The sequence below is a fragment of the Corvus moneduloides genome, chromosome 9 (assembly GCF_009650955.1).
Source record: "Corvus moneduloides isolate bCorMon1 chromosome 9, bCorMon1.pri, whole genome shotgun sequence".
Classification (NCBI taxonomy): Eukaryota; Metazoa; Chordata; class Aves; order Passeriformes; family Corvidae; genus Corvus; species Corvus moneduloides.
This window is the reverse complement of record NC_045484.1, coordinates 26,767,676-26,790,836: the sequence shown is the minus strand read 5'-3', so window position 1 is coordinate 26,790,836 and position 23,161 is coordinate 26,767,676. Positions and strand designations below refer to the sequence as shown.

Sequence of the window (23,161 nt, the reverse complement as noted above, 5' to 3'; positions counted from 1 at the left end):
ACTTGAGAAGTTTAGAGCTACCCCAATTACTATCAGGTTGAATTTGCAACTTTGAAGTATTGATTAATATATTTCGGACAGCTAGAAGTGCTTGGAAAGATTCTCACCCCCATAAAATGTTCAACTTCCTTGACAGTAAAGAATTACCAATTAGACTAAGCAAAAAATTTAGTGCTTTGAACATGATAACCTTCATTATATGATTTATGTGACCTAATAAAACATTTCTGCAAAAGAAGCTTAAAATAAGTTTTGCCTGATTTGTTTAAAATAAATTATTTAAATATTGCTACTGAGATTAAGCTTCACAAAACCTTTCTTTAAAAGTGTATGGCACATTTGCTATTAAAAGAGTGAGAAATTTTACAAAGGTAAACAAGATGAATGGAAGCAGAAGAGAATACTTCTAAGAAATGCTGAAGACATACTATGCAAAATTAACAGATTTTTTTTGTAAATTCTGGGATTAATTTGCAACTCAAACCCACAAAGGATATCACAGATCTCCCCCTCTTCAATACTGTTCTCTGTAGAAGACATCTGATGTGCATCTACAATCCTGTTTGAAATGACTCACCTTCGTTTTGCTCAAATTCATCTAAAACCTTATCGAGGTTATATGCCTCTGCTTGGAAATAGTTCTCCATTTGTCAGGGAACGACCACCAGATCCTTGTCTGAACCTGCCAGAGAACAAATTACAATCAGATTCTTAACCTTCAGTCAGCAGTGTTCCACTACATACTGTCCTGATTTACGGAGAAAAGTCCTTTGTAAATCAGATTTTACACACATTACAGACATTACTCAAAAGTATATTCCAGGAATAAAAATTATTTGTGTGCTTCAACTTCCTTAATTCAGATTAACAACCCCCCCAAACTTGCTTTGGATTTTATTACCTCCAGTCTCTCACATTAATGTGTCTGGCTATCAGGATCACCATAATGGTAAGAGGAAAACTGCTGTGACACCAGTCCAGAGAACCAGAAAGGCCAACTAAAAAATCTGAAGATCTGACTTCCAGATCTGTGCTATCACCAATTAGTTCACGTGGCTCTGAACATGTAGTTAAAACTCCCTGTGCTTCTGATTTTTTAATGTACAGTAGGCTAGCAGTATTCTATGTCACTCCTCTTTCCCCTTGAGATGCTTCAAAGATTCATACTTGTAAAAGTTGTTAAGGGACTTAATGGGTGCTACTTGAATTGTACTACCTCTTAAAATGTCTGCTTTAATAATCCTTGTTTCTTTGAAAGGCAGACACTGGAAATCTAGCAAAATGCATAGAAGTAAATAGTCTCATCACAAGATAATGCTCTCAGGCTAGAAAAGAAGATGACATGGGAGAAATGAGGGGGGAAAAAAGCAAAACTAAAGCAAAAAACCCAACCCTGAATCATTACATAACTACCTTCACATAATAAGTAATATTTTGCCCTAACAGCAGTAACATGGACTCCTCACTACCAAAATCGTGTAGCAACAAGACACCCTGATTTGTTTTTTCCAAACATTCACTACCAGCAAAGACATTTTCAGTGGGAAATGTGTGCCATAACCTATAAACCACAGAGAGACCTTGATTTGATCTGCTCTCTGAACATCATCCAAAACAGTCTTATTCTCTTCAGAGTTGGCTTTCACTGTTCTGAAATAAGGCAATGGAGGAGGAGAGGGTGAGAACCTTGTTTTGCAGCATGAAGCAGTGTTAGACCTGACAGCTCAATTAAAAACCTGCTTTTTTCCACCAGGGATACCACACATCAGAGGACGTTTCCAATTGAATACAATATTTTACTATTATCCCCATAGTATCTGGATTTGAGGAAAGCATCAACCACCTTTACTTCCATTACTACAACATTTTGTATTTACCAAGTTACAAATTATAAATATTTACCGTACAGCAGTTTTGTATTTATTATGGGCAACAGCTGCAATTAGGTTATTGACAGGAAAAGACTGTGCCTTAAAATATCACGAAATGCAGAGTTCAAGCTTTCAAGGTCGACTTAAAACTTGAAACATGGTTGTTCTAAAAGGTGAACATGATACAACATAAATTCATTGCTATTTAACATAATCAGACTAAGGCATGTGTTAAAGATATATATAAAAGCTAGTTTTGAAGAAAATTAATCTAACAGTAACTTAGAATTGCAATAAGCATCAACAGAAAAAAGACCATTTGCAATATAATTCAGAGATAAACTCGACTTGTCATCTGACACACTCCCAGAATTGGCCTCTGTTCTGGGATTTTAGATTAACTCCTTCTGCAAGGAAAATAGATGATCTGCCATATCATTAACTGTGCACAGATGCACAGATCATAACACAAGCAATGCAAAAGCTGCCCACCTTGATCACAGGCTGCATTTCAGAAGTTTCAAAAAGTAAGACTGTTTTGTACAAAATACAATATAATTTCACACCCATTTAAAATGTATTTAATTTACATTATAATGATAACACTGCTCCTAGCAAACAATTGATGAAGGTCAATGATGCAAAGAGTATTTGTCAGTGAAGCACTCCAAGACTGAAAAGTGTCATAAAAAATTTTTGTGCTCATGAGTTCCAACCGAAGAGAATAAAGACCTTTTATATCACTATTGTTATTTTACTTACTGATGTACCAGGATATATGGAGAACCTTTTATTTTTAAACTCACAGTCACTAAGCTGACAGCCACTCTAAATGAGATCTCATTGTCTGTGCAGTAGGTATTTCTCAAAAAAGGTCAGCTGCAAATCTTCAGATCTAAGATCTAAAATTATTATTATTATATAAAAGAACACAGCAACCCCCCAAGCTTTTCTGCAAATTTCTGCCAAGGGCAAAACACACTGCCAAATCCACAGAAGTCCTTAATGCCCTCTCCTCTGTCTGGCAGTAAAGGAGGACAAGTACTCATGTTCCTAACAGATATCAGCAAGGCTTCCTGATTGTCAGCAACTCACATATCTGCCAGTTGAAGATCTAATGCTTCAACTCTCCATAGCCAGCAACTCAAGATCAAAACAGAAAATAAACTTGCTCTAACACAGCATGCTGTAATAATTGAGTAGCTGTTTTCCCTGTGGTTTAGAATTTAATTTTATTTTGAATATTTTTATTAAATACCCAAGCTAATAAAAAGCATATTCCTTTACAGGTCTTTTGAAACTTTTGACTGCAACTAGCATGTACCACTATAAAAGCTTGGAAGACTTTTAGAATTATTCTAATCCCAAAGTTCCTCTTAGTACAAAGGTTGGCATGATGCTTTTAAAGGATCCTTAATAGTTGTGAAACTCTGTAGTATTGTTCAAACATCCTGACATGGCATCGAGAGAAGCTGATGAGCAAACACACAACTTAGATTCTGGAAAAAGGAGAATAAAAACATGAGCAAATCACAAAGAAGTTTCAGTGGTAATTTTAGCTGTATGCCACCAAAAAGGAGATACTTCCTAAATTAGTATATATTGGAATGAACAGTATGAAGGAGAGGATTTTGTGCCACTGCAAGGAAAAGGAGACATAAACCACCAATGAGTAAAATACAGAAGATGTTTTTTTCCAAAAAGACAGTCCTCCATGTACAGATTTGCCAGAAAAGACTAATTATGGAAAAAATAGTAAAATTTTGTATTTTATTTAACTCTGTATACAAAAAAGAGTAATACAATGGTTACTACCCACTGGTATAGTAAGTGCAGAACCCAAGATCATTTGTTACCCATTGCAGAGTCATCTTCTGTCTTTCAGGGCAAAGAGCTAATTAAAACATGCAGCCTGTCAAATCAGATTATTTTCAAGCTCCTGTTGGATCACAGATCATGCATAATTCAGGAACTGTGTTTTACTTATCAATTTCTTCATAACAACAGCATGGGCTTACCATCATTTTCATTTCTGAAACTTAGGAACTTACATTCCATGAAGCTTACATGCTCTAATCTCCCTTGATATCTAAATTTAAAGGTCCATGTACCAAAAATGTGTGTGTCATATCTACTCAGAATTACTGCCCTTGTCATCGCAGCATTCAGACATAACACAAACTTCAGTTGCATAGTGGGGGAGGGAAGGAGACAGAAGTGAAGGACAGAAAACCCTCCCTTAAAATTAGGTGTTATTCTGAACAGGCTTAGCCTTGAAGACTGTCTCTCAAGAGAGCTCAGATATCCCACATGCCTGCTTGCTCTTGGGAAACGAACTGTACAAGAGACTGGCCTTGTGTCATACCTGCAAAGCAGCCAGACTTGTATTTGTGTTGGGCTCTATGATAAGGGATTATGTAACCCATGATCTTCTGAACTGCACATCCTAAATTATCCTTGAGATGTTCTCACCACGGGAACTGACAGCCTTTAGTCTTTCAAATTGTCTTTAGTCTTTCAAATTGTCTTTAACAGTGGATGATCAGCTCACAATCACATTAAAATAATGTAATAAAAAATGCACTGAAAGGAAATAATACTGACATACAACTATTGGCCTCACAGCAAAGGCCTAAAAACCAGAGAGTATGTAAAGGACCAGAATAGAATCCCAGGATTTCCTGTCATGCTGTCCTGTGGAGACAACTCTTTCAATATCAAACTGTGAACGTACATGTTTCATTAATCTCTTACTAAACAAAATGCTCAAATAGTTTATTATAGTCCTCACAAAAAATATCCATGAAAAGCTCCTAAGATGGAAGTCACAAAGGGCATGATCAAACTGAAACCAAACATTGCTCATTCATCCTGATAAAAATCACACATCCAGAAAATGTCACTTTCCTGTAGCATGACAGCACAGAAGTACAGATCGACTGGACAGACTGATTTATGAGATCCAGTGCTCCTGAACACCTCCTTCAACCCCAACAAACAATGGTCAAGTGCACAACTTGTTCCAGCTCCCTTCGGCGATCTGTGTGTCACCTGTCCCTGCGAGTCTCTGCTGTAATGAAGAGTTTGTTCAGAGTTGAGCAATAGCTTTATTTAGAACTGATGAGGTCTGTCTACAGCACAGACTGAGAAAGAAAGACTTTGCCCACCTTCCCCCTCTCCCAAACAAAGTAAGACACAGTCTTTGCTCTAAAACAGGGCAATTACTCTCAGTAAAAAACAAAACAACAAATTGCTAAAAATACTCCATCATGTTCTATGTAAGAGATACATTCATATACAAAGGTGTACGTAAATAAATATATATCCATAAGAATACATAAAAAACATCTCAGGTGCAGAACCCTGAATCACTATATTCTAAAGCAGAAGTTGCCTCTTACCTTTTTCTCTTATACATATGTTAAGAAATGAATGACCCTGTGCCTTCTCATGATGACTGCAGCACAACCAGCCAGTTCTGCTGAATCAGGGTGTTCTACTTGATCCTGGAAAGAAAATACAAATATGTATTTTATGAGTGGTAATTCCACCACAAACCTTGTTTTTCTCAACACATGGCTGCAGCTAGCACAGGCACATTTGGCAAATGCTGCAAGCTTCAAATGATTTGGATTACATCTGCAGCTTTAAATTCAGGGATGTGTGCACTATGCCACTATTGCTCTCCTATAGTCTGGAGAAAAATGTTGCTAATAAAAAACTCATTGATACCTCCCTGTTATTATTCTTCAATTAACTGTAAACCCTCAGTGTAATGCAGCAACTCCAACTGCCCTTGTATTTCTGATGACCTTGACTGTAACAATTTATAAAACTAGCCTCTGAAATCAATTGTATTATACTACAATAGGCCTTCCAAAAATAAAGAGCTAGTAGCTTTGATACTCAACAAAAATTCACAGCCCTCTGAATTCTGTAAACAATATTCATCAGCTTCCCACTGATTTTGTTACAGCTAAACAAGTGGTTTTGTCTTCAAATTATTCCCCCTACAATCTTAGGCTCCCTTCATTTCCTAAAGGCTGCTTCTCACAAAACCCACAATAGCACCAACCTTCAATAGCAGGGAGGACCCAAGAGGAAAAAAAAAAAGTCACCTGAAGAAACTTTTGTTCTTCAATCCACAGCATTTCTATAGGTCAGGTGCTCATTTTCCCAGGTTGCATCCTAACAGCCAACATAGCTCAAAAATCCAACACAGCCATGGGCAGAGAAAACACAAACTAGCTTATGACAAACAGTGCAACAAGAAAAGGAAAGAGGTAAGTTAAATTCATGTTTTAAGGTTTGCTAGCACTGACATTTTGACCTGTTAGGTAGTTAAAACGTTTATTAGTGCTCTGATGAAGCTGCAACGTATGTTAGAAAAAAAACCTTAAAACTCCGGCAAAATGAACAGTGCTAAAAAAAAATCAGTTCTCCATGCATGAAAGCAATATTCAGTGTTACACTAAATTTTTCCCAGGGTTGTTTATTATTCTTTTCAGAAATTAGCTACAGTAATAATTGCAGGAAACTAATGAACTGAACAGTATCACTCTGAGTAGTAGTGTTTCCAAACTCAGAATCCCACAGCTTTGGATGCCAGCAGAACTCTTCCTGTATACAAGTTCTGATGTTATGTGTATTTCTACCTCTATAAACTAAAATGAATCTTGGTTATCTAGGAAATAGTAGATGTTATCTTATTACAACATTCTTCAGATAGGCTTCACATGCATGCAAAAACGGAAGTGGAGGAAATTTAATTCCATTGAAAGGCATCATAATAAGGTTTTTCAAAGGGACGTGAAGTACACGTGGCAGTGAGGAAGGTTTTCTGAACCACCATCATGTCCCCTCCTGGCCTGTAGTGCAGGAAAATGATTCTGTTTTCATGACCCCTTTGAAAAGACAGATCAATTAATGACATTTCTGTCTGTGATTTATGGCAAGGCCTGTCAGCTGCATCACGAACATCACATGAACCAGTCATACATTAACCACAAAGTTCAACCTTCCCTGATCAGAAACGGATCAGCCCTAGCAACCCACAGCTGAAACGTGCTGTGCTGACACCCATGCTCTAAGCCAGCAAACCTTCTAGGCAAGCAATATTCAGGGCAACAGCACAGCTTTATTATTCATTGTTTTTATTCTGCTCCTCTTTCCTTGTTCTGTCCTTCCCAGGTAATGACTTTTTTGTGCGTAACCATTCAACGGAGAAGAACACAGATCCAATCAATCGCTGCCAGTCTCCAAAGTAAGCTTTGAAGAGATATTACCTGGAGGTCCTGGAGCTTTTTGTTTACAGTTCAACATTTACTTTCATCAGCCACTTCCCCTTACAAAGATCAATGCAAAAATCACAGCATGCTTACAGATATGAACGTAGTACGCTTAAACAAAAAGCAAGTTTAAAAAAAAGTATATTATAACACTTGGATTTCATGAAAAAAATGAACAAGTTGGCAGCAGAGCCAAATTCTTTTTTCAGTAAGAATCTAATGTAAGAAAAGTATATTGAAATTAAAATTGAGGACAAAAGGAATAACTACAAGTGAGAGCCATGAATACTCACAACAACATATAACCTAGTGATTATTAGGTTTTCTCTGAGTCACACACACTGCTAAAAAAGGGTTCCATCACACTTGTAAAAGATGCATACATTTCCACCTAAAAATTATGGGCCCACTGAGAACTAAAATTACTGCAAATGAAGTAGGCCCAGTGTCCCTCCTGTCCCAGTTTGCTACTTGGAGCATTTCAGTTCCTTATCTCTTCTGCTGATGGTTGGCTGAACTCCTCTGTCTCCTGCCCTACAGTGGTGTCACTCAGGTGCTGCTTTGGTTGTACCCTACATGTCTGATTTCCCTCAGGAGCTCCAAGAAGGCGACTACCAATTATGGCAAAACCAAAACAGAAATTGAGGAGAAATTTGACAAGCAGAGACGTGATCAGAATAAAGAAAGGATGAAGAATAGAAGAAAAGAACTCTAAAAATACAAAATTAGAAATATCTTCCACAAAAAAGAATGTAAAAAGTGTTTACAACATTAAATGAAAGTAATCTGAACTAGCAGAAACTGGAATAGCTTATAATAAATGGAAAGAGACTGAAAAAGAAGCAATTTTGATACTATGGTAAAAAAATGCGAAAAATGCTCAAAGCATGAGGAGATGCTAAAAAATGCTTCCATCTACTGGCAAAGATCCAACTCTTAACTACACTACAGATCCTCTATAATGTGCTACCAGTGAGAAGATGTCTTTGAGTAGGCAGGGAGACATTTGCAGCCATTTTAAGGCACTTTATTATTGCTAGATTAGTTGAACTAGGCATTATCCTAAATGCAAATCCAGATTTCAATGCTGGTATCTTAACTTCCTACCTTGTCTACACTCTGGAAGTATCAGATGGGAGATTCAGAGACTACAGACAGGGGATATGTTCAGGCCCCAACTCTGCAAGAAAATATGAACTACAACAAGAAATACCATAGCGGGGGGTTACATTAACAGGAAATCAGTGTACTTAAACAAGGGGGAGATAGGTGGAAAGTTTCAGGACACACATCAGTAATGTAAAATTAATTATTTTATCTGATCAATCAATCTGGAAGCTAAGCCTTCAAAAACAGAAAAGGGGGTTCTTCACTCAAGTAATATAATGCTTGGAATAATGGTGATTTACCACATGCCTAACAAATTTGTCCCAAAACATGGAGTTCTTTCTACCTAGCACATGCCAAATGAAGGGAAGGGCAGGCATTACAAAGTGTGTGTGACACAGCAGTAGCAATATCTGTCACACACCTGAAAATGCCTGCAATGGCAAGGACTTCAGATTAGACCTCAAATTAAACATTCCAAAATTAAGTGTTCTATTAATAAATTAAACTAGTAGTCATTCAATGCAACCAGAAAAAGAAAAATCATAATTGTTTTCAAAATGCTAAGTTATTAAAGAAGACTCAGCAAATGACAACAGATTCTTTTTAAAATACACTATCTATATCACAGTTCAGATTTAAAAATCCCATTAAAACTCACCATAAATCCATTTAATAAGAAATACTAAATACAGCAGCAAAAATGAAATGCAACAAATATAAACAAGATACAGTCGCTGCTAATCCTTTCCCTGCACCAGAAGCTCAAGATGACCAAGAATCCTTCAGCTTTACTTTCCATAGTTTGCTGATGTTCTTACTACTCAATGTAAATGCACCCAAGAGCAGGCTGGGGCCCAGCAGGCTCTTTCTGCGTAATACAACACTTTGTACCAGCTCACTACCCATGAATGCTGACAAAAGATAAACTATTGCAATGTTGCATTGGATTGTCTTTTTTTCCAATCAACTGAACAAACAGAGGTGGATAATGCTTAAAGCAGAACAGTCTCTCTAATTATTTCACCAATATTTGCATCTTTTCCCTTGACTCTCCCCCATGCCATTTTAAAGCCATTATTTCCAATTTGTCTCCAGCCAAGTTTCCATAAGGAGACATTCACACATGCCTGAGCAGTAGTAAGGCAGTCAAAAGAGCAGTAACTTCAAAGCAGCATTATAGGAAGTATCACAGTCAAAAGTAAGAGGGAGACAAGACAAACTACAGCAGCATTATCAACCTTTGTGCTCCAGGGAATAAAAGCAGCCCAACTGAAAAGGACACCTGCTTTATAACCATTTACAGTAGAAAATAAAATTCCATTTCCTACCCTTTTTTACTATTTCAAGGAGAAAGCAATTTATTTGTTTTCCTGACATAAACCCCAGCCTTGCCGAGCAGCCTCAGCCTGCTGCAGAGGCCGGGCCTTAGCACCTGGAGACAGGAACCAGCTCCTGCTTATGTAACTGCTCCTGAGTGCCTGGAAAAGGATCCATCCCTGCTCTGGGGAAGAACAAATAGATAGGTTTACACCGCAGTGCTGCCTTCCACGCAAGTTTTTCCAGAGGAATACAGTTGGGGGGAAAAAAAAAAGAGAAAATCCTTTCCTGAGCTTATTCATATGCTCATAGAGGTCACTTCAAAATGTGGTGGTTTATGTATCTAATGTTTTATAACACTTAGTTTCATGCAACTTCCAAGTTTAAAATACTGTAAACCACAAAAAGCTAATGCACAGTGCATTAAACATAAATTTAATATAAAATCATGTTTCTTAATTTGTGCAAGGGTTCCAAGTAATGTCATCAATGTAACAACATAGTTTTTTTTTTTTGATTAATCCATTTAACATACTGATCTGAAGCTGTTATTTATCTTTATTCAAATACAAAATAAAGTAAACATATAGAATAAGTAGGTTTATGGGATGATTTTAATGTTTTGGTATTTGACAAGGTTTTGACAATGATGTTTAATACATTTGAAGAATAAAATTACTTAAAGCTGAGCACTCTATCCCAGAGTTGATTAATCCTGTACCCTAACACTTTATGAATTTTTCTTCTTTCTAATGTAGGGTAGAAACAAGAATGAAACCCAAATAGACTCGACATTGTTTCAGATCTTTCTTAGATTTGGGCAGTAAGGGAAGAACTGACTAAGGTCCCCTAGAATCTCTAATTAAAAGCCTCCAACTGTTAAGGAACTGTCCTTTTTAAAAAGCCCACGAGGGGCTGACACTGGCGAGTGCCAGTGAGCAAAATCTGATAATAAAAGCCAGAAGTGCCACACAACCAAAATGAGACAGATCAAAAGGACAATGGGCAAGAAGGGAAACTGCTTTGCTACCATTTACCAGCCCATCAATTCCAAGTTGTACCCACTGGGGAGAGAAGCTGCTGGAAGCAACACAATTTATGCACTCAGCTGCTCTTTAGAGAAAGGACCGTCTGAACAGGCAAAAACCACTGGAGAGAAGTCAGGCAGATACTAACACCACCTTTATCAACAGGCTCTGTTTCCAACACTTCTGTGGTCATCTCTGCTCATCTGATAACTGTGTAAGACAACAGTGTTCTAAATTCTTACATACATTTTAAAGAAATATCATAATTATAGACACCAAACAGTCACTTTTTCTCAAATCCTATGTTACGTAAAGCTGGATTACCATGCATCCCTGAAATAAATATGGATTTTTATCTCATACTCTCTTCTGCCTGAAATGATCTCTAAGTAGGTAACTTAATTCCCATTTTGTATAGACCTTTATATTCATATCACACCAAACACATTATAAAACACTGTTGTCAAGTGTAGCAAAGTTCCCGCCCACGTTTGTGATCATGATCTAACATCACTGCTGATGCTCACAGTGCATTATGTCTTAAGTCATCTGTAACTAGTAACTCACTCGATACAACTCAATAATCCATGGCAACAGTGTGTACTGAAACTGCTATTTCTGAGCATGCATCTCATCTATGCTGAGGTCCATTAACATGCTTGTAACAGTGCTGAAGGGACTGAGCACTAATCAACAGGTTGAATGCAGCAACTTGCATTTAGGTTCACTGCAAAGCTTTTTTTCTTTTCCCTGATATATTGTGCCACTGATGCAATCAGGACATTTACCTGAAATTTATGTTGGACTCCAGGAAGTTTTAGTTATAATACTAAATGCCCATAATTCTGGATCTCTGTTAGCAGTCACAGGAAATAAAGACTTAACAGATAAAACCCAAAAATATTTGAAAGCCTTCATTATTAATGAGTTATGAGTATTAATACAGTTATCAGAAATCCTACAGAGCTCGAGGAACACCAGATTCTTCTGATAGAACTCAGATGCAACATTTCTCAGATAGATCAAAAGTGAGAAACCTCTGCCACTTCTGTCCACTGATAGGGTGATTGATTCTGCTCAGCCACAAATCCCTACCTCTTTACCCCTCCTTCTTAGCCTGTACCATACTCCTGTGTGTTCTTCATCTGGAGGTCTCCTTTTCCCCTCTCACATTCCTTCCCCATTCACTTCTTCCTGCATCCATTTGTTTTCTCCCTGCCCAAGCTTTCTTCTTTCTCTGACAAAAAAAATGAGAAACCCCATGTTACCCCATGTTCCAACATTACTGTTCATTACTGGTATAAACATACTTGTGAACCTTATTAACCACACAAGATTAAGAACAGTGGGAGCAAACCCAACAGCAATGGTGGTACATCCACATTGCAAACAGAAATGGAAGTCTTTTGACAAAACGGCCATCAAAAAAGCAAAAACCCACAAGGCTAAAATAACAGCCATTTCCTAAAACACTGTCCTAACTACCAACCTGCCTCCTACCCAACCTCATCATTCTTTACCATCATTAAGCTCCTTCACAAATTCAATTAAACCCCCAGCCTTGTAGCCTGAAATGCATTTTCTGACACATATACACAGTGGGTATTCAGCATCCAGGACCACTTCCCTCAAGCACTTCCCTTGAAGTCTCTAGTCAAGACAAGTTTTGTTAACTACATAGGAGGCACTACCGTATGTTTCCTCAAATTAGAAGGTACAATTACATTTAAAAGCCATCTGTACAGAAATGAAGCTTAAAAAAAAAAAAAATATATATATATATATATATAGCCACAAAGGGTATTATAGGAAATGAATAAGGGAACAAAACCACTACATACAAAATTATCTATTGCCCGTGATTTTCAAGAAACAATATATAACTGGCATCATAAGAAAAGCCACATTTATTCTACAGGAGTATACAAAAAGAAAATCTATGAGTGAATTCCAGAGATGGGTTAAAATGCATTTTACAGGTGACTTGTTAAGCGAAACCAAGGTAAATACAATATAGAAGCTATTAAGCCAGTACACCAATACAATTACTTGAAAGCAGAAAAGCACACAGGTGGACTGATGGTTAAGTAACAACCTTTTAAAATTACATTTATAAAAGAGTCAAGAAAAAACTGTGAAACACTTGAAATACGCTGGGGTTTTTGCAGCCTTCATAATTTATACAAAAACACAGTACAAAATTACTACAATCAATGCAATTTGCTGTTTCAGCTAAGAGGCTGTTTCAATATATATGCTATTTAAAGTAATCTGTTAATAATAGAACCTAAGAAGTGGGCTTTGCATGTACTTTCAAGTTCACCAAATAAGAGATCATTAAAATACTCATTTTGAATTAACCAATGCAGCATTTACAATGTACCTTTGTAACACCGTGACAGCCAACATGCTCTGCTGGACTATCAGTGTGGCTGGCAAACAGAAAGAGCAGCTGTATACTGAAGTATAAACCCCAAAAAGTAAATCAGACACCTGTGCCTTTCTCTACAAAACACAAGTCTCAGAAGCAAGCTATTTCCAAGACATAGCATGCATTTCTACAGTATCACAGGCAAATGGGCAATTCCAAAAAGACTGTGAGATAAATGAAAAAAAAATCACAGAGAGGGAACTTTCCTCTTACATTATCTCATCAGTTCACATTAAATGATCATTTATCTGCATTACAGTGCAGATAGAGAATAAGAAATTACATTGGCATGATTGGTTTGCTGTGTATTTTTTCACCATGTAACTTGTGTGTCTCCTCCAGCCTACAAAGAAGGCTCAGTATTCACAGCCTCAGTAATATGAACAAGAGGACTTTTACATACTGGTTAAGTGTTCAGATGCTGCCACTTTTCAAGTGTTGTATCTTTAATCTAATCTCCTACAGAAATTAAGATTATGGGATCATAATGTTCATTTACTATTCTTCATGTTCATATTTAAAAAATTATATATATGTCTGTCATGAAAATGAGTATCTACACAGTAAAAACAAGTCCAAGTGACTGCCCTCCAAAGGAAAAGCAGGCTGCTCTATCTATGTTGGCAGCAACCTGCTGGGCAATCGATACCCATACAGCTCTGGAAAAAAAAAAACCAAACAGAATTACGGTGTTATGTGAGAAAGATGGGATTCATGCAGAGAGGGAAGAGAAGGAAAAGAAGAGCTACTATGGGGCAAAAAGCATTTACATCTACAGAAAAGCAAGATTCTTTCATTCCATAGATGGTAGAACAAAATGCTTACTAATATAGTATCTCCAAGGACTTGGATACATATAACATCAGATAAGATTTACACTATAAACTCATTCAACACATCTTCCAGCTCAAAACAAAACATACTTCTCTCCATCTCCAGATCATGTAAAAATTTCCCTGTTACTTACAAAATCTTTCACAAAATCTAAAGAATTATGGGTGGAAAATAAGTCGTAGCCATCAGAAATAAATCTGGAACAGATTCGTGTGTTTCAGCTCCTTTATTACTGGTTCCAGCACACTGCACTGACTCAATCCAAGAACCACTGCACTCTTTGGAGCACCAGGTTAATCAAGTCCAGTTCTCTGTCCTCAGCATTCCATGGCGTTGGGCAGCATGCTCCTTGGATCTGTGATGCACTAAAAAGACAGGTCAGCACTACCCCTACTCAGCAGCTGATGGGAGCGACACACAAGATAAACTTTTCTTTCATATCACCTTTATTTAAGAAGTCACCAGCACAGTTATCCACCACTCTTCTGCAATAAACCACAGCAGCCCACTTGCCTTTGCTTCTCTACAACACCTGCAGAAAAACCAAATGTGCACCTCTTCACTCACTGCACTTACCAATCTGGCAGAGAAACAAGATTCATTTCGTTTTGTTTAAATTGATATGCAAAGCTCAGAGCTGCAAAACTTGAAGTGGGAATACAAATTTAATTCTCCAGACACCTTCAGAAGATGACTGGGGCAGGGTTTACCTTCAGCCCCACACTCATCACCAAAGTGCACCTCAGAGACACTGCATGTGTGGCACACCCAAGATCAGAATGAGGTCTGAGCATCACACAGACCAGAGGAATCTACATCACTGGAAACTGGGGCCCATATTTTACTATTAATGACACCAGTCTTCAGCCTTCCTCTTAAAATCCAACAATTCAAAAAAACAAGAGAGGGAGAAAGAAAAAATCAAAGTTGTTGAAGAAGAAAAGGAAACAGATAAGAGAACAGTTTCATGGACTGGGTTAAAAGAAATGTAAGAGAAGTACAGTAAATAATAACTGAGAAACAAAAAACTCACAAATCTGAAAACATCTACAGTTTTTGTCATGTTGTATCTTACAAACTTCCAATTATCTGACTGGCCAACTGATCAAGCAATAAATTTTATGCATACTCATACAATTTGCCAATACTTCTTGAATTTATAGTAGCTACATATACTATAAAGTCATAGTTTTAAATGGCTTGGCCCTTATTTTAGTGTTCCTAAATCAATCTTCTAGTTCACACTTGGAGTGCGAACAGGTAAGACAACATGTACACTGAGTTCAAAGCAGAGTTTTGACACAACAAAACTGAGCCTGGAAACAGAAAAGCTCCTCTAATAGTCAGTGTCATTCACAGATAAAGAACGTATTATGCAATTTAGAAAGCTCTTTGATCTTCTTCTTACACTGAACATTTACCAGCTCCTTTTAAGTGCATCACACTACTTTTTTGGGAAAAAGTGTGTATGTTCTTCCATCAATAATCTGCTAATGTATTTCACCCATATTACTTCCCCAAATAAAATTTTTAACTTGGAATGAAATAGAAATGTTGTACCCAAAGCACATGTATAAAGTTTGAGTTTTATTATTTATAAAAAGAACAGTATCTCATAGAAGTAAATAAAAACTTTCCAATTACAGTATTTTTTGAAACTGCAAGAATCCAGAAGGCTGTTAAGTACTACTAGAGCAGCTATAGCTCTTCTGTAATTGATAGAGCACACATGAATCTCTGACCCAAGTATGGCCTAATTTCAATTTATCACCTGATAGGAAATGACCTCTGGATTCTTTTTATGCTGGGAAGAGGGAACAACAAGTTCCTCCCAGCTACCATTTTATTAACAACAACAAAAAAAAACCTCTTCTGCAAAATTGCAGTACAAGTAGTCAATAAGCAAAATTCACACTGAAACACTACCAGTCAGCATGGTAATAATTTGGTATATAGCATTTCTTTTCTCGCACTTAACTGGACAAGGGATCTTCTCAGCACAAGCAAAAAGAAGCTCAAAACACTTGAAGTATCTTTGATTATGCCTAATTCCTCTGTCACTAATGAAGAATAGCTGGGAAACAGCCCTGAAATAGTTACCAAACTGAATTCTACAACATTTTTGCACATAGAAAATGGCAGAGGAAAAAACACTTCCAGCTTTGTCTACGTTAGGCTTTAGTGCTTTTTTGTAACTACTGCAAACATCAGTTCAGCTTGAGTCAAGCTGAAAAACAGGAACACACCAGCAAAGGTACATTTACTGCATTACTTTACATCTGAAGCCATCCCCTACACCAGGGTTCAGCAGTGCTGTCTAAAGCAGCAGCTGATGCCTCAAACCTCCATTGGAAAGCTTTCCACCTTTGTTACTATGTTGGAACCAAACTGCAACAGAAATCCAACGTTTTAAAAAGTTGTTAACTGGCAACACCATTTCCAAATGTAGAGCCCTACTGAACTCCCCCGTGCAATCAAGCTCTTAAAAACAAGTTCATCAAGCTTCCTGTGGATATTAAAAGGAAGGGGAAGAAGTATAGGAAACAAGCAGCATGCAATAAAATTCTTGAAAGACAAACCTAGAAAATCCTAGCAGAGCTTACTGGAATGCTTCTGGACCTTCAGGGTATTCTCTTAGACGCCTGATACTACAGTGACCCCACTGACTCATAGATAGGTTTGTAACTTCAGCTGCCATCAAAATATCAGAGATGTAATATCAACAATATTAATACATATAGCAAGACAAAGATAGTTATATTTCTATATACAACACAAAATAAAACACAATACAAACAAAATGTAGAGGGATATAGCTATTAGCATTATCTGCAAATAATTCCATATGAAAGTTGATAATTTCTACTCAAGAAACACAGAGACAAAAAAACAATGCAAGTGGAATCCAGCACGGAAGTCCATGTTTTTCTTTGCTCAACGTACACTGGGGACAAAACACATGAAAATTTCGATGTATCAACACCAAAACTTCAAAACATAACATATGGTCACACTGCCACATATTGACATTTCCAAATTATCAAATTTCACATGAAAACAAAACAATGTTAAAGTTTTCTAAAGCTCTGGTTTCCCTGGCCTTCATAACTAACACAACTCTTGCCTGAGTTTATGCTCAGACTGAAGATACCACACAAGCTATTCAGAGAGCTCCACACTTCCTAAAACACAGAGGATCTACAGGTTGTGACTCCACACCTGTTTTTCACATAGTTTATCACCTTCCTTTTTTTTACCATTTTTCTTACTGTAACAGAACTATGCCTGTGCAAATCTCAGCTGACTGGACTTGCTTCTTTACGTCCCCTCCCCCTTGAGCAGATCTGGATGAAAGAATAGGGAGGGAACAATTTACCCTCTGTTGACACCCTGAAGTTCCTGGCCATGCACTGCTTGTCTTCAACCTATGTTTTTAAATTAATTAGATTTCCCTAGCAACTTCAAAATAGTTTAAGTGACACTTCATGGATTTCCTCTGCCATTCATGTTAAGCTTATTTGATGCGGATGTACTACTTGGAGGGCTGTTATTTCTGAAAAATAAGTACCAATATTAGCCACCTCTGCTTATCTTTTGCAGCAATACAAGAGTAATGTAATTACTGATGGAATAATCCAGTAATAAACCAGACTGGAATTATTCAAAGAATACATATAAGCTCACCTTAAAAGTATTTTTCCTATTCTACCTGTCTGTTATGGCAATCTGAATAGCAGTTTAAGTGAAACTCAGCCAAACAAATAGTAAGTAGGAAAGTATTTTACTTGTATGTAAAAATAAAATTATTTCTATAGATAAGACAAATAATAATTCTTTACATATAAATTATATTTGTGTGCATTATGCATATGATATGCATTACTTTTATCACACTGATTTTTCAGTGTGCTATTTTTTTGATGACTATATGGCATGTTTTGCTCTAGTCATTAGTCAAAAAAACTGTATCAATATGTATCCTGAATCTATTTTTCCTGAATTCCAATTCAAGTAGAAACTACTACGTCAATGAAGCATCCTTGATATATATTTTATAACTTCCCACCCATTTTCATTAACTGATAGAATTTTCCCAGTATTGCAAGATATAGCCAACGCTTCAAGCCAACACAAAAGTAAAAGCTGTCTCTATCACCTAAAACTCAACACTTTCAGTTACTTTCAGCCATTTACTTTTGACTTTCTATTGCTTATCAATACAAAAAGCTTTGTCCATTTGCAGTATCACTGTGCCTTTCTCAGTGCTTTACAGAAACAACAGGAGGGATAACCAAACATACTAGCTCACATTTCTGTCCATTTAAAAGTCCAAGTCTCGTAAGGAATCACAAATAGAACTATAAACAGGCCACCTTTCAATTTCTTTAATCTCAATCACATTACAGAAATAAACATTAGCCTTTATATAACAGTTTCAAAGAAGCCTATGAATATACTGGTGTCTTTACAACAGTGTTCTGGAAAAGACCACAGATTCATCAGCACACAGACTAACTGTGCACTGAAACTATTATCCCTCAACTGATTTTCAGTCAAGAAAACCAGTTTTATTTGAAAGATTCTCAGTGCATCAAAAAGATTTTTCTGATCAACAAAACATGAACACACAACTTCTTCCCAAAACCTCTTTTTGTCCAACTTGTATTCAAAATCAAAACACCACTCTAATCCTTTAGCAAAATAATTTCCAGGTAATTTTCTATAGATAGCCTGTAAACCAAAAAACTAGCAAGCTGTTTTCTGCCAAAGCTGGCACAGCAAGTGGACAGACTACAACAGACATGAAAAGCTTATCATTCTTTGGCCACAAGTTTTAATACTACATCTTTGTTCAGTCTCTACCTTTGTTCCCTGAGACAATCACAGCCAGACTTTATGCCAAGCTAAAAAAACTGTATTTCATCTCAGCCTTAGCCCCAGGCCTCAGATCCTGAAATGAGTGTGTGTTTGAAAGTATTTAATCCCCAGCCTCGTAACTGACTCAAAGTTAACACACAAAAATAACACCCAATATCAGGAGTCAGCACGGCAGTTTTGGGGTGGGTTTCTTCCTTTCTCACACACTAAAGGAGGCACCATAAAGCAATGCAAATAAATCACGTGTGTCAGACCATGGTAACTTGTTCAGGGTTAATCAGGGCTTCAATTAGAGAACGAGGCTTGTTTGAAATTTTAGACCCTTCTTCAGCTTTCATTTCAGATTTCCCAAACCTCTGAAGAGATTTTAAAATTTGTCTCTCTTGGGTCAAGGAGACTGTTCTTCTAATTTTGCATCACACGCCGCAACTTTATAAAAAGAAGCACACTGATGGTTCAGGCAGTAACAAATTATTTGAATGCCTCAACCACTGAAGGTGTATCTAAAATCTGGAGTCGTTCCATGCAATCAAAAATTACTTGCTAATAAAAGTTAATTACAATGGTTTAAAACCTTGCCTGGTCAGTTAAATGCTGCCCAAAGAAAATAAAAGCTTTTATTCAAGGAGTACATATTTTTTATTATTACTATTTTACTTGTTTGTTCACAGCTCCTTCCGGTTTTGGGTTCAGTCTGGACCCAAAAATTGAGGGCAGTGTTATTCAGAAATTCTAATCTGAGACAACCACACTTACTAAAATGACTGACAGAATTCAGTTAACTTTTAATATCGGAACTAAATGAAAATATGTGTAAAAATGACACCCTCTGAAAAACCTCTGTCATAAAATAATAAGGACTGTCTTGTCTATAAATAAACAAGGTCCTTAACACGAAAACATATAGTCTATCAATTTCCATCTGGTACTTGTTTCTCTGTCTGGTTAAGAAGATAAAAACAATTCTTGAGCCACCCTCTGCCACAGGCACCTTTTTAGCCATAACATTTATGAGCAAGAAAGTAGCCCACCTCTGCAAAAAGTCTGACATGCCAAGAGTGCCAGTTATTCTTAGAGTGAGACATGACCACAATTTCACGTAATTAGAGATGTTATAAAACGCATCCCGCCCGCTCTCCCCATCCCCCTCCGCCACTACCACCATTGCAGGAGTGACTTGTTACACATCGCGATGAGCAAGTAACATTCCCTGCCCGGGGAGAGAGCGGAGATCAGGCCATAAAAAGGGCACGAGATGAAAAGAGGGATCCTCCCCTGCCCGGGCCGGCAGCCGCGGCTGCCCGGGCACAGCCTCGCCCTGCCCCGCGCCGGCACACGGGGCGTCCTGGGGGGAGCAGGAGCTCTTTCCCCATCTCCGGGATCGCCGGCACGGGGAGAAAGGTGTCCCGGGCGAGCGGGTCACCCAGTCCGGATGCCCGGGGACTGCGGGGGAACGGCGGGGAGGGGGCTCGGAGGACCACGGCGGCCGCTGGGGAGGGTTGGGGGGCGACCGCTGCCTTCCCCTCGGAGGCGTGCGGAGGACAAGGGCGGCGGGGCGAGGGGGCGCCCGGAGCCCGCAGGCCCAGGGCGCTGTCGGCGATACGGCGGCTCCACCGAGGCGCCGGAGCCCTCCCCGCCCGCCCGCCCGCGGGGCCTCGCTGCGGGCGGCAGGGGCCTGGGGAGCGGGGTACCCCGGCCTCCCGGGCCCGGGGGCGGCGCGCCGGACGCCGCTCACTCACCTCGGGAGGCAGCAGGCACCGCCGGGTCTGCATGGCGAGGGGGATCCCCCGGGTCCGCCCCGGGAGCGCTGGGGGCCGGCGCGCCCTCGCCGCCGCCAGCCGGGCTCGCTCGCTGCCTCCGCGGCCAAGGCCGCCGCAGCGCCCGGCAGCAGCGCCCCCTGCCCGGCCCCGGCGGCAGCGCACGGCACTGCGGCACCGCCGGGGAGGCGGCGCGGAGCTGCCGCGCCCCCGCCCCGCGCCGCGGGGTCCGCGCCGGCACCCCCACACCGGGCACCGGGATCCGCACCGGCACCCCCGCACCGACAGTCCCGCAGCGGGCGGACAGCGGGAGCAGCCGCCCGCTCTGTCCCCGCGGGAACCGGCAGAGCCCGCGGGCCCCGCAGCCACACACACACAGAGGCGGGGGGCGGCACCGGGCACCCACCGCCGCCACCGGGCGCTGCCGGTGCCCCGCGGCCGAGGGACGCGCCCCCGGACCCCGGCTGCAGCGGGTGTTTAGTGTGACCACTACACAAAACCTGGTCAGAAGGACTCGCGGCTGGGAGCCGTTCATGTGTTATTTCGCCATTTCATGTTGAGTGTCTCCACAACCGGAGAGGGACACCCCGTCTTGCGGGACGCCCTCGGCCGCTCTGAGAGCTGCGAGGCACGGAGCTATCCGCTGGCAGACACATTCAATCCTCAGCAAAGAGGCTTCCAGAAATTAAAAAACCCCAAACCAACAAATAAAAATAACCCAAACAAAAAAACCAACAAAAAAACCACCCCACACCGAACAACAACAACAGACAAGCGCGCTCCTTCCTCACAGGAGCCGCGATGGCGAGCCGACAAGTTACGCCAAACCGTGACACTGCGCCCGCAGTCTCACCCGTTCTCTCTCCAAGAGGAGGCGGTGGCCCATGCCGGGAGCGGGACTCTTCGCCTGCCTGCGAGCGCTCGGGAACTCCAGGAAATGTCGCTTCCCTCGTGTGCCGCGGTCCGGCGGGCGCGGGGTGGGCGGGGGGCGGCCGGTCCCGGGCTGCGAACCGGCACAGCGCGGCCTCACCGCCGCCTGCAGCCTCACCCGAGAGAGAGAGCGCTCAGCGCCTCACCAATCCCTCACCCCTCGCTTCAGGAACCTCTCACTCCTCGTCTCAGGAACCTCTTTCCTCAGGAATCCCTCATCGCTCGCCTCAGGAGCCCCTCACCCCGCTTCCCCCTCAGGAAAGGCTCGCTTGTTGCCGCGGGAATGGGAAGGAGTCGCTGTCCCCTCACCTTTGTGCAGGTCCGTGACCTCCCAGCCGCAGCAGAGTGCCATGTTAGCCCAGGAAGGAGGGAAAGGTGAGTGTGGTGGCTGCTAATGCAGTTGCACGGCCATTCCCTCTTCCCAAGCCTTCACACTTACAGGCTATCACTTTCCAGCAGGTTGGGCTTCTCCATTAACTTCCCACATAATGTCAGTGAATGCAGTGTAATGAGCCCCGGTGATAAAATCTAGGCCTCCTTGCTCCATCCAGGAGCACCAGCCCATCCTGCTTGAAATGAAAGGGAAGCACTTAATGTTTATTCATTGATTCTGGTGGAACTATGTGCTTTTCAAGCAGAAAATACGAGATGCTCCCAATCAACTGAATCATCAATCCATGGGCAAATAGCTGAGGAGATAAAAAATGCTCTTCCATCATAGCTAGGAGTAGCATGTTAATGGAGATGGAATTTATTTTCTCCCATAAAGCATTCCTGGTTAACCCCAACTTGCTATCTCTTTAGCAATTAGTGGTGTCATGCTTGTGAAGCACAGATGAGGGGTTCAGATTGGTGCAATACACAATAACTGTCCTCAAAATGATTCTCATGAAACACCTCAGACTGATAAACATACAATATGCCTGACAAACAAAAAGGAAATAAATTAATGAGTGAGCAGCGTAACTCTCTATAACCTCTGGCCAAATGCATGCAAATGCATAACTTTGCCATCTACAAGTGTCTCACAAAGGCATATCGCTACCATAATTTTGTTCTATTTTTAGTCCTCTGGATGCAGCCATTCATTAGGATGTTTTCTCACCAAACACAGAGAGGTTTTTCCTGAAGGATATCATAACTGGCTGTTTTGCAGGAAGGCTGTCACATGAAAGCATGCAAAACAGGAGTTAGGAGCAATGGGAAACATCTCTGTGAGTTAAGGTGATGGGATATGGTCTCATTCCCCATCCCTCCTGGGTATCTTGGATGCCACATGACTTGTTCTGAATGAAGATGTATCTAGAGCAGCAAACTCCACAAACCTCAGGGTGCTGCTGCAGGCAGTTGTGGTGCCAGACACCTGAGCTTAGAGCAGAAAGATTGCCCATCCTGTGTTCTCAATGTGCTCCCTCTGCTAGAAGAGGAAACATTTCAATATTGATAGTGAGAAACACTGTATACAAACCAAACCAATGATTTTGATCTCAAGCCACAGCAAGGCTGTAAGACATGGATGATGACTTTTCACTTGGCACAAGAGTCCAAGTTATGAACTCTCCAAAACGTATCTGCAGCTCTCCCATGTCGGTGATCCCCTACAGCGCTGTCATGAGAAATGATGCTTGACATTACCCCACATGACTGCATGGATGTTTGGTATTGAGTTTGCCACCTCTTTTCCCAAGTGTTTTTCCCAGCTCTTTATGAGAAGCTG

The 23,161-nt window shown here is 40.2% G+C and overlaps 1 protein-coding gene across 5 annotated transcripts in view; it reads right to left on the bottom strand.

Moving 5' to 3' along the window:
* The window catches only part of ZFYVE9 (zinc finger FYVE-type containing 9), a 56,103-nt gene extending 34,263 nt beyond the window's left edge, over positions 1 to 21,840 (bottom strand). The window contains exons 1-4 of one of the 5 annotated variants that reach the window (XM_032118682.1): positions 20,497 to 20,624; positions 11,710 to 11,851; positions 5,273 to 5,377; positions 578 to 682 (exon numbers count right to left, since the gene is read on the bottom strand). In XM_032118682.1, the coding sequence (XP_031974573.1) occupies positions 578 to 647 (70 nt within the window). In that variant the 5' untranslated portion in view covers positions 648 to 682; positions 5,273 to 5,377; positions 11,710 to 11,851; positions 20,497 to 20,624. Of the gene's footprint in view, positions 1 to 577; positions 683 to 5,272; positions 5,378 to 5,989; positions 6,826 to 11,709; positions 11,852 to 20,496; positions 20,625 to 21,367; positions 21,450 to 21,753 lie in introns of those variants that run through there. The other 4 variants (XM_032118683.1, XM_032118684.1, XM_032118680.1 and 1 more) reach the window with 4 other exon arrangements.
* Positions 21,841 to 23,161: the final 1,321 nt, after the last annotated feature.